Source organism: Trachemys scripta, chromosome 4, assembly GCF_013100865.1.
Source record: "Trachemys scripta elegans isolate TJP31775 chromosome 4, CAS_Tse_1.0, whole genome shotgun sequence".
NCBI classification, from domain to species: domain Eukaryota; kingdom Metazoa; phylum Chordata; order Testudines; family Emydidae; genus Trachemys; species Trachemys scripta.
Window position 1 is genome coordinate 63090857 of NC_048301.1, and position 15866 is coordinate 63106722.

Consider the following 15866-nt stretch of genomic DNA (forward strand, 5'->3'; position numbering starts at 1 on the left):
GAGCAGGATTGGGCAGCTGGGTCTGGAGAGCTAAGGAAGTCCCACCTCATGTCGCTCGACTTCTGCAATGTAGCCGACATTCTTCCTGCTGAACATCAGCTGAACAGGAACAGGTGTCCAAAAGTCTTCCTTCCAAACCGACAGCAGCGATTTCAGAAGGCCGTAGATAGCATTCTTCTTCCCTCGTTGTCTTTCAGGTTTCTTCTGGGTCTGAGGCTTAAGGCCCTGGATAGGAACACGATCTGAAACTATGGGACGGAGGGGATGGACCAATACAGTTTATTACTATTACATTTACAGTCATCTTGGTACGTGCAGCACATTGTTAGTGAGCTGACAGGCTTGGTTAGCACCAATACAAACACCAAGGTGAAAACACTCATGAAGAGGCAATGCAGAGCAGCCGTTACAACTGGGGATAGCTTGGGGATAGCTCAGTGGTTTGAGCATTGGCCTGCTAAACCCAGGGTTGTGAATTCAAACCTTGAGGGGGGTCATTTAGGGAACGGGGTAAAAATCTGTCTGGGGATTGGTCCTGCTTTGAGCAGGAAGTTAGACTAGATGACCTCCTGAGGGCCCTTCCAACCCTGATATTCTATGAATCTTGGAACATGCAAAATTCTGGGTTCTGCACCCAAAGCAGAAGACATCACAGACAAGAAATAGAAGTCTGTTCTGAAGTTGACTAATGCTACTCTACTGGCCTATTGCCCACAAAACTGGGAGAAGACAGACTAAGAACTAGCTAGTTTTATTGCTAACAGAATGGGAGGTAGTGGTCACTCCTACAAAAGGCAGTGGTTACTTTAACTGAATAGAACATTTAAATAAATAAAAATGTACACTTTACATTAATAATTTTACTGGTAGATTAGTAGATCCCAGATTTATGTGGGGCTGCTGTACTCTCACTTTATAATGGATGAACTGTTTTCTCTAAGGACAACATATTCATTTTTAATTATTCTTATTACAGTACTTCTAAATACAGCTAACCAATGAATCCTAAAAAACTCTCAGATCTTCCCTGTAGTCTCTTGTCATCTCATGGAAAGACAGAACTGCATTTCCAGACCCAGAAAAGAGTTCAGTGTAAGTGTTTCATCCTTCCAAGGTACAGCAGACTGCTCTCTGAAAGGGGAACATTTCAAGGGGAGCCCTACTACCTCTGAAGGCTCTAGATAGCCGAGATTAGGAGACTGGCCAGGGGGAAAGCTCTGCACCCACATCATTAGCTAGAAGTGTGTGAGGTATAGACGCACATCAGGTATCAAAAACCATAATGACACATTTAGCAAGAGGGGAAAAATCACACACTGTAGTTGGCTGCTGGCAAGAGACTGAGACCGTATTGCATTGGCAGCAGAGAATCTCTTGCTTAACAGTTATAAGTTATATAACAGTATTGCATTGGCTGAACCTGCACAGGGTCGTCACTGATCCACATGAAATGAGCTATTGACTCTCTCACGAGCGAGGCATGAAAATTGGAATCAAACATTACATTTAGGAAAATGTTCAATTCCAAGAATCCAGAGACAGGGATCTCAGAGCTGACTGCGTGTCTGAATGAGGGGGCCAAGAACTGGGAAGGGAAAAAAGGGTGAATGAGGTAAATATGTAGTTGAAGGAGGGCCAGCTCAAAAGACTGATGTTTGTGAGGGGTTTTAAGAAAGCAATCTCCCAGTAGTCATGCTCTGGGTTTTGCAATGGAACGTCTTTGCAGATCCAGTGGCACTTTTGTTACAAGCAGGGAAACCTAAGGGGCACTCAGAGGTGAGGGGAAAGCAGTCAGCATTAACAATGCACAGGCCTCACAAATGGCTTACCTAGGAGAGATGCCAACTCTACAGTGCACCTAGCCAGCTGCTGCTCCGATGTAGGACACATGAACTGAAAACATAAAATTGGCATGTCACCATCAGGGAACCTGCAGCCTCTGGTTCAGACTGACTGGACAGGAGCTTTGCATTAAAAATAATTAGGAAAGGCACAAGCAGCAACAGCAGGAGCCACATAGCTGCTGACTCAGGGTCATTAAAGAAGGCATTGTTGGAAAGTTCCAGGAAATTCTCTACGAAAATAATCAATCTTCACATACCCCACACATCACACGCAGATATCTAGGGTCAGAAAATGACACTTATCTTTGCCACGTCTGAGCTCAGATAAAAGGTGCCCCCGTAGCACAAGCTGAGACAGGTTCATTACACTAGCAGGTACACAGATGGCTCAGAAAGCACTGCGTACTTTTTTATTTCTACCTTTCTGCACTGAAGCGTTTGGCTCAGTCTTTTCAGCAAGCACTCCAGCTGGACATAGGGAATTCCTTCATCTTCATCCCTGGGTCCCACAGCAATACAGAGCACGTCCTAGATGAAAAGGCAACAATGGCTCATCTAATAACTCATACTTTGCATTTCTAGAGAGACCACTGGACTGAAGATTAAGTGATTTACAACCATTCCTTAATTTTCTCAAACACTAAAAGAACCCCAAACCACACAGAGACCATGAAGGAGGTTAGTATTATCCCAATTTTACAGACTAGGAAAGGGAAATAGAAATAGAAATATTGCCACCAATTTTTTCAAACCTGGGTGCCTGAAACTAGGAACCTAAATCTATATGTAGGCATGTAATAAGTGGCCTGAATTTTGCCTGTAGCTCTCACTGATGTCAATAGGGGCAACAGCTTCTCACCACCCTTGCAAATCACATCACTTATTTAGCCACCCAAATTTCAAAGTTTTGGTCTAAGTGATTTGCCAAAAGTCACAGAGAGTCAATGGCACAGCTGGTAACAGAACCCAGGTCTTCTGACCCCTGCCTCCATCCACCATCTTGTATCTCAACCATGACATCATCTTCTGCCTCTCTATGAGACTCAACACCATTATTACAAGCAGCACTGTATCACACTCAAAACAAATGTATAGCATTAACTGTCTGGTTCCTTGGATTATATTTTTCCTGATGCTGTGTGTGGTTAACACCTAGCATCACTAGTGACTTAACAACCAATACTAGTATCCTTGAATGACAACTAAAGGGCAGAACTTCAATTAGAAGACATGGAAACAACTGTGTTTTAGAACTTCAAAAGGACTATGTCAAATCTAGTGACTCCAAATTTAAGCTGTGTAAAAAGCAAAATTAAAAAAAAAATTAAGATCTTCATATAACTTTCCATGATTTTTTTTTTTTGTAATTCAGGTGGAAACCCCTTTTTTATTTAATTTATTTAAAAACAAAAACACATTCCATTTCAGTTTTTGCAACCAAAACATTGGAGGCAGTGGCCTAGTACATATGAAACTGATAGGAATCTGACTATAGCTACTCTACTTTCACTACCCAGGTAAACAGAAATTAACTCAGAAAAACAAGCAGAATAGTGAAAAGCAGATGAGATTATTAATATTCTTTCACTTAATTTCAGGTGATGGTGAGAGAACTGTTTGGGTTTATTTTAATTATATGATTTCTAGGAGAACAACATCCATTTAAGCCTGGGACAAGAAAGGTGGGAAGGCATTTTATATCAGTTCTAATAGGAAGGCAATCTGGAAAAATCAAGCCATCCGACCACTCCCTTCTTTCTCTTTAACTTCAATTCCCCCTAAGTCCAGTTAAATGCAGAGGGAAAGGCAGGCAGGCAAACCCCTTTCCATGGATTTGCATTGATGTAGCTGACTGGAACTCAGCAAACAATTCTGTTGGTGCACAAGAAGGAACAGAATCCAGCTAGCTCTGCAGGGCTGATAGGGATAAAGATCAGGAAATACTTATTTTAGTCCCTGAAGTCAGCAGAGCTCACTGAAAAAACACACAGGGAGCAGATCTGCAGTGTAAGGAGGAACCATTTTGACATGGTCACTCTTCATAACAGAGCTGCACAAAACTCTCACTGTGGCAGGATGGCTCTTACATCCCTAAAGCAGGGACTCTGGACTTATGCAAGTGGAGTCAGATGGACATCTCCCTCTCACCCCATGGCCATGTCCCCATGAACACTGTATTTGACAGGGCAACTTGGGACCAGAATGCTGATCTCTAAGCAGCTACTGGAAGGGAGTGAGAAGCAACATAGGCGCACCTGCCTCCACTCCCGCCCCACCCAGGCTCAGAGCTTGTTCCTTGGAACTGTGACAGCTTAACTGTATCCATGGGAGGAAAGTCAAAAAAGTATCAATGTAACCAAGGAGACAGTGGAAGTTCTGTACTTTGATCTCATTGATGATCTGAGAGGGGAACGGAGCATGGTGCTGGCAGTTGGGGGGACAACCTTTCCTCTCCCCCTGTGCGTCCTCACTGGGTAAGGAAGACCCCTGGACTCTCAACATCCGATTAAAGGTAGTTCTCACTTCTCTTTTGATCAGTGCTGTAAGGAACAAACAACAGGGCTTATTACATTCATATTTTTCTCACAAGGGACATGGAGAAAACGGTTTCCAGAAACCACAATATGGGGTGTTCCCTCAAAACTTTCTCCATTGAGTGGTGTCTCAGGACCAGAATGAGGAATGTGTTAGGTTTCCAACATGCCAGCCCTCTGAGCTCCTATTCCTTCTCGTAATCACAGGGTCCCGACCCCGGGCATGGGCAGAGTCAATGCTGCACCCATAGCTCTTCTCAGAAGTGTAGGTTAGTGGTAATACCTAACCCATCTTTTGAGCCTTCTATTAGAGGATCTGTGTGTCCTGTGAACATCAATTAAGCAGGAGATAAACTAGCATCACTATTAGGTAGTGTTTACACTAGAAAGCTGACCTGGTGCATTGTGCCAGTTTACACATCAATGATTTAGCATGGCTGCACTAGCCATCACATCAATTCATGTTCTGAGCTCAGCATCCACGTTAGTGCTGTTCTAAACCATTTTAGCTGCAACGCCCACTGGGTACCTATCCCATAGTTCTTGGCACAACTCCCAGAAGCAATGACTTCTGCGAGATTCTGAAATGCTACCAAGGCACTATGGGACAGTAGCTGGAGAACTATCTTTGAATCATTTCATTGCCATCAATGCTAGCAGTAAGCCAGTGCAGTCTGAAATGGTTCTGATTAAACTGGCGTTCTGCTGAAAGCAATTCCAATTTGAGTGGTACCTATTCTGCAGGCAAGCCCTAAGGAGGAGTAGTTGGTGTGGACACAAGGTATTTTAAAGGAAGGTGAAGGGACCAAGCAGATTTTAGCACTGTAAATGTCTAGTGTGGACAAGACTTTAGCCCAAGTGACAGATTAGGAGGAAGCCTCCCGTATTGTAGAACCTAGCACGCCCCAGACAGACTCCTGACCTCAGATCCTGAAGTGACCTAAATGCCAAAGTCTGAGAACTCAAAACCTTGTAACATGCACTTAGGGTTGGAAACCAGATGGGTGAGGACAGCAACCCCTTCCCCTGCTTCTAAACAGGTATGGATGGGTAGGACAAACCTTTGACTACAAGAAAACCAGGAAGAGCATGTACTTCATTACACTGGAAAGACCTCTCCGATCTTACAAAAGTCCCTGCCTTCAAGTCGGGAGCAGCCACAGTGCAGAGAGCTGAGGCCTACCTGTGATGTTGGTTGACAGCCAGGTGCAGGCCTTCTCAGTAGCCAATCCCACCGCAATGTCCTCTGCACTGTTCAAAACCTTTGGAATGGATAAGCAGCAGCGGTACAGTTACTGCCATTCACAGGACAGCCCTGCCCTGCTGGGCAGGGAGAGACAAAGGAACAAACTCTCTAGGAAAAAGCCTTTATTTCAACATACATCGTGTTCAGAGTCAATACGTGCGTCTCTTGATAAACTCAAATGGGACGAGGCTGCTGTCATGGAAACTGGGTTCTCAAATGACCAAAAGGGTCCCTTTACACACATTCTCTATGTGAAGCCCATTGACTCAGGCAGTATTTGGTGCTAAGATGTATTATATTAATGTATAATTAATGTAATATAAATTATGATTAATGAATCACATTAATCGTAACGGGAGTTAACTGCGAAGTCAAACGATTATGATGTGAACAACAGTTAACCACTAATTTGCTGCTGGATCATTTTGACAGAAATGCCCAGTTAACCTGGGCAGGCATGAGGCTCAGAGTGATTTTACACCCATGTGTCAGTAAATTTGACCATCCTATCACGGAGGGGTTTAAAAGTGGCAGCAATGGCGATACAGGGATACCGATCAGGACTGAAAGGCAAGGCCTTTAATAGACATGGTACATACTGCTGCTGACGTCTCTTCTGGCAGCAGCACTCTCACAGCCTCAGGCCCTTTCAACCTGCAAAATCTGCAAAGAAAAAATGGCAAAGAAAATATACTGTTGTGTCAGCTAAAGCTCTAGGGCCGGGTTCTCAAACTTGATTGCACTTAGGCGCCCACCCCCGGCCTTCTGACAACAAAAATTACTACACGACCCCTAGAGGAGGGACCGAAGCCTGAGCCTGCATGAGCCCCGCTGCCCTGGGTTGGGTGGCCAAAGCCAAAGCCCAAGGGCTTCAGTCTCAGGCAGCTGGGCTGTATCCCGAGTTTCGCCACCCAAGGCCGAAGCCCTCTGGCTTCGGCCCTAGCCCCAGCAAGTCTAAGCCAGCCCTGAGGTCCTGACCCACAGTTTGGGATCCACTGCTCTAGGGTGACAGTCAGAAACATCCCTGCAGGGACTTCCACCTGCTGTGTTACATTTCACCACTTGCACATCATAGTGGGTCCCACAACCAGACAGAACCAAGTCAGCAAAGTTTTAATTACAGGCTCCTGCCATAGGCAGTTGAGCTGTAACACCCAGGATTCCTTCCTTCCTCTCTCAAAAGAGGGGAAAATACAACGATTGGAGCTTAAGTCAGTTTAGAGCTGAAGGCAGCTAGAGTACACAGGACTGTATCCTCCTCAATTCCTTTCCAGGAACAGGAGGCATCTGAAGGGAAACTGAGCTGAGGTTACAGGGATGCAGCTAAACACACCAGCATGTCTAAAGCAGAGGTTGGGGGTTTTAAAAATACTGGTTTAATCTCAAAGCCTGCACATCATTAAGGACTCTACAATGAAAAGGAAGAGAAATGACTAATTTAAGTAGCTTCTCCTGCTTACTCTCTGCCTTTGTGGAGAGCCTGCGCCCCTTCCTCGTACAGCTGAGCACACACCTCGTCCAGCAGTTTGCTATGATTAGCATCCTCTTCCTTTACCTTATCCTGCAGCATGACCTCTGCCCTTTTGACCAGCTCTGCTACTAGCGTTGCCCTGTTACAAGCCAATGGGACAACAGAAAGAACAAGCCAGGAAATCAGTATATAGCCCTTATATCCTGCTTCCAGAGGGGCACCATTTTCCTTTAGATCACAGATGAAAAAACACTGAGATTAAAAACGCCATCACGTTATTTTATTAATCTAACCCCTCCCTCCCCCCCCATGAGAGTGTCTTATCATCCCAGGCTCATTGGAACTCATTGCCACAGGATGTTGTTGAGGCCAAAAACAGTGAGATTCAAAAAGGGAGTGTAGGTTTCTATGGCTAACAGGAATATCCAGAGTTCTCAGTTATAGCTAACAAATTTTGGAAGGGCCTAAGCCAATCTCTAACTATTAGGGTTTACAATGAGACCCAACATGAGGGGTAGATTATCCCCCATCTGCCTACTGTGACGTGTCTTGAATCTTCCTCTGAAGCATCTGGTGCTAGCCACTATCAGAGATATGACTCTAGGCTGGAAGAACTACAGGCCTGATCCAACATGGCAATTTTTATGTTTCCATGTTCACTCCAAAGTGACAAGGGATACACAGCTTTCCCCTGAAGATGCTCACAGAAACACCCTAAGACACTAAGCTCTTTTGAGAGCGCTAGAGCAGACAGGACTTCAGGCAGCCAGTCACCAGCACCCTGCCTAGACTAGCACTCAGATTAGTTTCCACCAGGAACTCACAGTACTGAACTCAACAGGCAACTGGACACCCAAACCCTTGGCCTCAGAGATTAAAACCCAACAGGCAAGCAGGGATTTTCAGAGGTGCCCAACCCAGCACTTACTTGATGTGCTTAACACAGTTGGATCCCACCCTCTCTGCCACAAATTCCACTGTTCTCCGCAGAGATGGAGGCTGGTTGTGGAAGAAGGCCTGCTCCAGCTCCTCCTGCTCGAGAGGAAGAACAAGTGCTACAAACAGACCAGGGCACTCCACACCAATCCTCCCCTTTGCACTACAGGAATAAACAGGCCCAGGAAACATTGGCTTTGTTGTGTACTGTACACAGTAAAGGCACAAAACTTGTCTATACTAGAGCATTTTATGACCACAACCCCGGCACACCCTGTAAAATGCTCATGTCCTATCTTCCGCTCACCTTTTAGCCCAAAGCTTATTCCTTTTGACTTGTGAGAAACTGCAAAACAATTGACTGATAAAGGGGGAAAAAGAGAAAGGAAAAACATGGATAGCTCTGTCCATTCTGAGAGCAGCACCTTTTCACAGCAGGCTGCAACTGGGAGCACTGTATGACAATGAGCCATTCCCAGGTGGTGTTACTTTATCCCCTTTAATTATAGGATGGACAACACTGTACCACACACAGAACTCTCATATGTCCTATCATGGTTATAGGGGAGTCAGAGCAGTGTAAAAAGAAAGTCAGAGGTACACGCCAGAAAGAAGAGGCAGGAAGAAAGACTGGGTATATAAGAATCAGCTGTACGTTTGACAGGAAAGGCTTGTGTATTCAGGTTCTCTAGAATTTAGAGCCCACCCAGTATCAGTGCTGGAACAATTAACAAGCAGACAGTATATATAACTGTTATATAAAACTATTAAGCAAGAGATTCTCTGCTGCCTATGCTTGTGTTGTCCCCCCCACATCCCCCCAACTATAGTTTTATGCTAACACTGTGCATCCTGCCCTCTTGTGAACACTCCCTCCCTTTGCATATCTGCTTTGAAAAGCCACTTCACCATGCTTTGAGCTATTTCATTAGGTGGAAACAGAGTGGATCCCTAACTTGTGCAAGGAGTCAGTACACAGCTCCTCAGGTTCTCTCTACCTGCAATTTCTGCTGTGTGACACAAGGTTTAGGTGCCAAGGACTCTGCAGCAGTTGGGGTTATTTTCCTTATAAAGCCACCATTCTTAGCTCCACTGCCAGCCACAAAGGAAGCCAGCAGCTTCCGTAGTTCACCTGTAAAGAGAAAAACAGGTGTGAAGAGTAGTCCCCACATATACAGTCCTGACAGTGGGTAACAGAGCCAGACGTGCAGAGAGAAATTCACTGAACCAGGTTCTGCAATAGCAAAGGAGACTAAGTTCGCGATCCGAGGAGAGGCCAGCGCAATCCCAATATCCCACACAGGGTGGTGAGGAAAGCAGGCCGCAAGCCTCTAACCTTGCAGGGCAGCAAGGTACCCCCAGAAGCTGCACTCCCAGCAGGGAGCAGGAAGGCAGCACACTGCTTCCCAACATTCAACAGTGACCTTTCAGAAGGATTAGGGAGTACTGACTCGGACAAGGTTTTCACGACAATCCCGCCCAGTCCTCCACAGACTGCCGGATGGAAAGTGGCAGCTCTGCAAGGGCCACCAGGGTTGTGGGCGAATCAAGGACCCTTGGCACTCTGGTGTGGTTACCAAGAGAATGCCGGAGGTGAGCTCAGTGTGGGGGATTTCAACCCTTCAAATTGTGATGCACATTTCTCATGTAAGAATCATTGCACTGACTGTACAGCCTTCCCTGCAGCCACATACACAGCAGTGTAGCCCCAGGAGGTAAAGCCTCCCCCTTTCATCTTCAACGTCAGCGCTGGCCCTCCACAATGCTAAGGTGGGCACCTCCGTTGTATGAGTGCACAGCCACCAGGAGGCAGTCTCTCAAGGAAACAATGACTGAGGGTCACTAGCAATCCCGACAGCACAAGCTTGACAGTATATGATGTCAAGGTACAAAGGGATCCCTCCCCTCTGCCTTCAATAAGTGTCAGCCTAGAGACCAGGGTAGTGTCACAATCCAAACCCTTCCCGTTTAAACGCAGCATGGGGCAGCCTGGCACTCCCCCATTCAAGTCTGACTTTCCATGGATAGCAAGGCTCCCCCTCTCCTGTGAATCACTAACTCTACACAGCCAGAACAGTCAATCTGCAGCCTCCCTGTCCCCTGAGAGGTACTTCTATCAATTGTTGTTGGAGTATCCATGACTTGGTCTTTTCATCAAGGTCAGAGTTATGATATTCAAGGTTGTGGGAAGGGGTAAGAAAGATGACCTGACTCATGGGACCAAAGAATGCTGGCACGAACATCAATACAATACTCACCAAGGAAGGGACAGCAGGTATAAAGTAACTGCTGATCCACCAAAGGCACAGAATCCTGGTAAAGGAAGAAAAAGAAGCTGAAGGACAGAACAGCTGCAAAAGGGCATCATCTTTAGAGGATTAGAAATCCCTTACGTATCACGCAGATGTCTCAGGGCACCTTAACCCCCCAACAGTGGAGCTAACCACAATGCAGATCAAGTGCTTCTGAAGAGAGACATGAACTCTGAACACCCACAGAGCTCATTCCTGCCCTCAAATGTGCAGTGAACAGTGCTGCATTTCAAAAAGATCTGCCATTGCTTGAGCTTTAGTCCTGATCCCTGTCAAAACCCCACTGAGAGTGGATGGCTGTAAAAAGGGATTAGGGACCCCTGTGGAGGCGTGCTGCCCTGACTGCTGCTGACTGGGGGAGGAGCCCAAACTAGGAGAAGGGTAAAGAATACACAACTATTAAAAATTAAAGCTCTACTACTGCTTCCATCCAGACTCACAGAATCAGTCTACTTGACTTTAGACTCTAACCTATGGAGTTACAGGACCACACATATCCCCACCGCCATATTATCACCTGGCACAGCCAAGCAGGGTGGAGATCAAGGGAGGGCCTAGCATCCCATCACTGCAGGCAGTGTATATTGTACATATTTAGGAAAGGCTGCAATGGAGTTCTGCATCTCCCTTCTGCCACTGGAGGTGCGACTGGCACATACTGTACGGTAACAAGATACTCTCATACAGTGGTGAGACAGGCTGGAGGCTCCCACAGACAGCAAGGGAAGTGGGATCTGAAAACTGCCTATTTGTTGGCTTGAATTATTTTTTATCCTCTGAAGTGGTTTTGGTTCAGGTGCTATTTGCCAGGCCAGGTGGATTGTAGGGAAACCCAATACGCAGACTTCTTTAAAAAAAGATCTGAGTCACCTATTTCTGGTTTCTGTTCTGTCATCACTCCTAGCACCTGGGACAGGCTGTAACTCTCACACAGACACTGCACTGTGGATAGCCTATCAACAGTAGATCAGAGTCTGTAAATAAACATGCTTGTGTGTCCTAGAAAGGCCTCATCTCCTTGGCAAAGCACCCCCAGTTCATACTGTCCAGGCTTTCTCCAGTTTAGAGTCATATTGGCAGTTTACCAAAAGCCCTGGGGGGTAATTTGCATAAAACAAGCTGATTGCAGCTGCCTGTGTTTTTCATATTGAAGTCCAGCCCATGGAGACTACAGGTCCCAATAATAAAATGCAATCTGACCAGTTGGACAAGTTGAAGCATTGCCTGCTGGAGCCTATAGCGTCTTTGTTTGACACATTTGCACTGAAGATAAGCCATTAAACACAATGCTGAAGTCCACAGGCTGCACTTGGCCTGCAGGCCACCCATGCCTCAGTCAGTCAATCAGCAGCAAATATTAAAGCAGCTACTTTTACACAAACTTACCAAAGCCTGAGCAGATGTCATAGTGTCCCTCATCAACCCCTCCTGTTTGACTTCACTGGTGAAGAACAACTCCTCTGGGACTGAGGGGACCTGGAACACAAACACTCAACAGTTGCCATGCACCGGCAGTCAGTGAGTGAAATACAGTTCCAGCTACAGGGGTGGGACAGTCTTTCAATGTTCTAAAAAAATATATCCTGCCACTAAATCTTCCATACTCTGCCAGACCCACCACGCCACAGGTAGCTTCTTTCTATAAGTCAAGAGTTTATTACCCTACATTTCACATATCCCAACCTCCCACCGAAAATCTTTCATATCCCTCACCAAGCTTCAGGGGTCTCTCACTCCCACTAAAATAGGCATTATTCTCCCAGCTGAGGACAGAATGGGACTCCCTTTGGAGTCTCAATGCCATTTCTTAATCAGCTGGACAAGTTCTCTGTTGATTAATACAAAACACTGCCACCTCCCCAGAGCATTCAGCACACGTGCAAGACAATTTCCAATTTCAGTGGGAACGAATGTGTGCACTTGTAACAGACAAAGCCCTTTGCTCTTGAGGAAAAGTGCTATATGGTTTAATGAAGATGAGATCTATAGAAATAAACTAGGGAATTATACAGGAGTGTCTTCCATATCACATCACACGATCCACTGTCTACAGCCAAGCCCTAAGATACAACCGAATTTGCTCCAACCCCTCAGACAGAGGCAAACACATACAAGATCTTTATCAAGCATTCTTAAAACTACAATACCCACCTGGGGAAGCAAGGAAACAGATTGACAGAGCAAGACGGGTACCCCAAAATCACCTATTACAGGACAGGCCCAACAAGGAAAATAACAGAACACCACTGGCCATCACATATAGCCCCCAGCTAAAACCTCTCGAACGCATTATCAATGATCTACCACCTATCCTGGAAAACGATCCCTCACTCTCACAAACCTTGGGAGGCAGGCCAGTCCTCGCTTACAGACAACCCACCAACCTGAAGCAAATACTCACCAGCAACTACAAACCACACCACAGAAACACCAACCCAGGAACCAATCCCTGTAGCAAACCTCATTGCCTACTCTGTCCCCATATCTACTCTGGCAACACCATCAGAGGACCCAACCACGTCAACCATCAAGGGCTCATTCACCTGTACGTGTACTAATGTTATATATGCCATCATGTGCCAGCAATGCCCCTCTGCCAGGTACACTGGCCAAACCGGACAGTCTCTACATAAAAGAATAAATGGACACAAATCGGACATCAGGAAGGGTAAAATACAAAACCAGTAGGCGAACACTTCAATCTCCCTGGTCATTCTAACACAGATTTAAAAGTCACTATTCTTGAACAAAAAAAACTTCAGAAACAAACTTCAAAGAGAAACAGCAGAACTAAAATTCATTTGCAAATTTAACACCATTAATTTGGCTTGAATAGGGACTGGGAGTGGCTGGTTCATTACAGAAGCAGCTTTGCCTCTCCTGGAATTGACACCTTCTCATCTATTATTGGGAGTGGACTACATCCACCCTGATTGAATTGGCCCCGTCAACACTGGTTCTCCACTTGTGAGGTACTCCCTTCTCTTCATGTGTCATTATATGCCTGCATCTGTAACTTTCACTCCATGCATCTGAAGAAATGAGGTTTTTTACCCACAAAAGCTTATGCCCAAATAAAACTGTTAGTCTTTAAGGTACCACCGGACTCCTTGTTGTTTTTACACGAGGTGTTAAACTCTCTACAGAAAGGATCTCATGTTTATTTTAGCTCACTTTATCTCATTTTCAATTGTTTTCTATTAACTTCTATCACACTTTTCCTCCAGCCATTTACATTTCCAGCTACTGTACCTGAAAAAGCCAGCCCAGCACTGCAAGTATCAGTAGCTTGTTTAGGAAACTCATCTCCTTATCTTCAGAAAGAACCAGGCATCTGCCATGGAGAAAGGGCAGTAGAAGAGACCATTAAAACTCAGCTGCATTAATAAAAAAATATTCTCACTATACTATAACTTGTCTCCATGCTCTCCATTTCCTTGACCTGTTCCCTGCCTTGTCTACCTTAAAGCTCAGGCTCTTTTGAGCAGGGAAGGTGTCTTAGCTTGTGCATGAGGAGGTGAGGGTGTATAAAGTGCATTGTACATTTGGTCTGCGGCAGACAGTTTGGTGACCTGAGGACATGCTACAAATCCCATCTCTTTGCACTGTTTTTTATGGAGGGGAGAAGAATTGAGAATATTTGGGCAGTGGGGAACTTTGCAGAGGGACTTAAGTTTATATTTTGCAGCTACACACGGCTTGAAGACACATGGGAAGTTGTATATATTTGGTCAAACTCTGTATTTTAATCAAGTGTCAAAGGTTCCCAGAGCTTGTGATGGACTCCTCTTAACATAGTATAAAATCAAAAGAAATACAAGTGATTTACAGCTGTAACAGGGACAGAAGAATTAAGCGATTTTTATAATGGTCCCACCTGAGGGCAAGCATGCAGCCTCACAGCCACCATTTTGGAAGAAGAGTGGGACGTGATTATCATTGCAAAGAAATGTTCTCAAGCAGGTGCAGGCATCCTTGCTCAGTCTCTCACCTGTACAGCTGCAGCAAGAGGGAAAATACCCTCCTGTAGTAGTCAAGGAATGGAGCAAAATGGTCCACAAGGGAGAGGAACTCTACAATCCAAGGAACGGTAAGGATAGTACGTCGGTTCAAGATAGATCGTCTCAGGAGCTTCAATACATCCAATACAGGCAGGGTCTTGATGGGGAACACACATTAAGTCAACTTAAAGTAGTCTGAAGCTAACTTTTCACACTTACTTTAAAAAGAAAAATCCACATCTACCTTATGGTTTTTCTTTCCATGATTTAACTTTTTGTACAATTAAGTGGTAACAAAATGGCTAGGGTTTATATCTCTGTAACTTCCAGTCACTGGAGATCTACATAAATTAAATATCCTGCTAGTAATAGCTAATGGAAATCCCACTGTAGCTTTGAGAAGATAGTCTTCTGGCTAGAACCCTGACCCGGTATCAGAAGATCTGGGTTCAATTCTTCCAGACAATAAAAGGCAATTTGAATCTGGTTTGACATATTAGTGGAAGTATTTAGCAGAGGGCTGAGACACTCCTGAAAGTGTTTCTGGCAGCAGAACCTGACACAATGCAAAGGAAGTCTTTCCAGTGTATTCAGGTCTTCGATACAATGGCTATGATTAAACAGCATCATCAAGAAGTTCAGCACTGCACCACTTACTAACACCTCCCTCTTTCACACGCTCTTCTTCACCCAACAGGACACACACATAGGAGACAGGGCACAGCACAGTGTGGAATGTCATTTTGGAGTCTGTTCCACCTCATGAAATGATGCTGCCAGAGGCAGCAGAGAAATATCTGCCTCATCTGGGGCAAAGGAAACTTACTTGCCAAGCAAAAGCACAGACTGGTTCTCCAGCAGGTTACTTACTTGGTTCCTTAATGCCACTGCAGACTCCTGCAAGTCTCTGCTCGGTGGTTCCACTGTTTGGTATGGCAGGAAAACAAGAAATCCTAGAAATTTTGCCAGGAGCCGGAGAGTCATCAGGGCTGCAGTGAAACGCTTTTTTTCATCCTGAAATGGAGAGAAGGAAAACTGGTCAGGGACAACACCACACCAAACTGGGAGGCAGTTATCTACCAGAGTTCTTTTCTTCCTGCATAGGAAATGCCTCCCAGCTTCATCCTCCCCACCCCTCTCTGAAAAACTTTCCCCCCTACAACACAGAGAAGGGCACTCTGCAATATTCAAGTCTCCTTCAAAAGCGGAGTTCAGCAATCAAGTGTTTACAGGACCTGGCCCTTCTCTTCAAAGCCCTGCATGGACAGAGGCTGAGCTATGTGACCTCATGTCTCTCTACTTTTCTCCATGGTAGATGGGTTCCACAAAAACGTTTCCACTGACAGAGTCCAGGTTTCAGTTTAAGAACATTTTCAGCAGAGGACCCTCAATTGTGAAGCTCACTACTACAAGAGATGCACCTGAGCCCACCTCTTCCAGCCTTCAAAGTCTCACCTCTTCCAGCAGGCATTCCCTTAATCACATTGCAATACAGCCCCAGAAACATGCTCTGGGGACATGC

At 45.3% G+C, this 15866-nt stretch overlaps 1 protein-coding gene across 6 annotated transcripts in view; it reads right to left on the reverse strand.

The window, feature by feature from the left end:
• Positions 1-15866, reverse strand: part of CDAN1 (codanin 1) — a 46213-nt gene that overhangs the window by 8496 nt on the left and 21851 nt on the right. For all 6 annotated transcript variants that reach the window (XM_034769188.1, XM_034769186.1, XM_034769185.1 and 3 more), the window contains 14 exons: positions 15215-15358; positions 14335-14501; positions 13596-13677; positions 11730-11819; positions 10290-10344; positions 9030-9163; positions 8024-8127; positions 7085-7234; positions 6224-6287; positions 5562-5640; positions 4227-4384; positions 2265-2372; positions 1830-1893; positions 46-248 (listed from right to left, as the gene is read on the reverse strand). In XM_034769188.1, the coding sequence (XP_034625079.1) occupies positions 46-248; positions 1830-1893; positions 2265-2372; positions 4227-4384; positions 5562-5640; positions 6224-6287; positions 7085-7234; positions 8024-8127; positions 9030-9163; positions 10290-10344; positions 11730-11819; positions 13596-13677; positions 14335-14501; positions 15215-15358 (1602 nt within the window). The remainder of the gene's footprint in view (positions 1-45; positions 249-1829; positions 1894-2264; positions 2373-4226; positions 4385-5561; positions 5641-6223; positions 6288-7084; positions 7235-8023; positions 8128-9029; positions 9164-10289; positions 10345-11729; positions 11820-13595; positions 13678-14334; positions 14502-15214; positions 15359-15866) is intronic.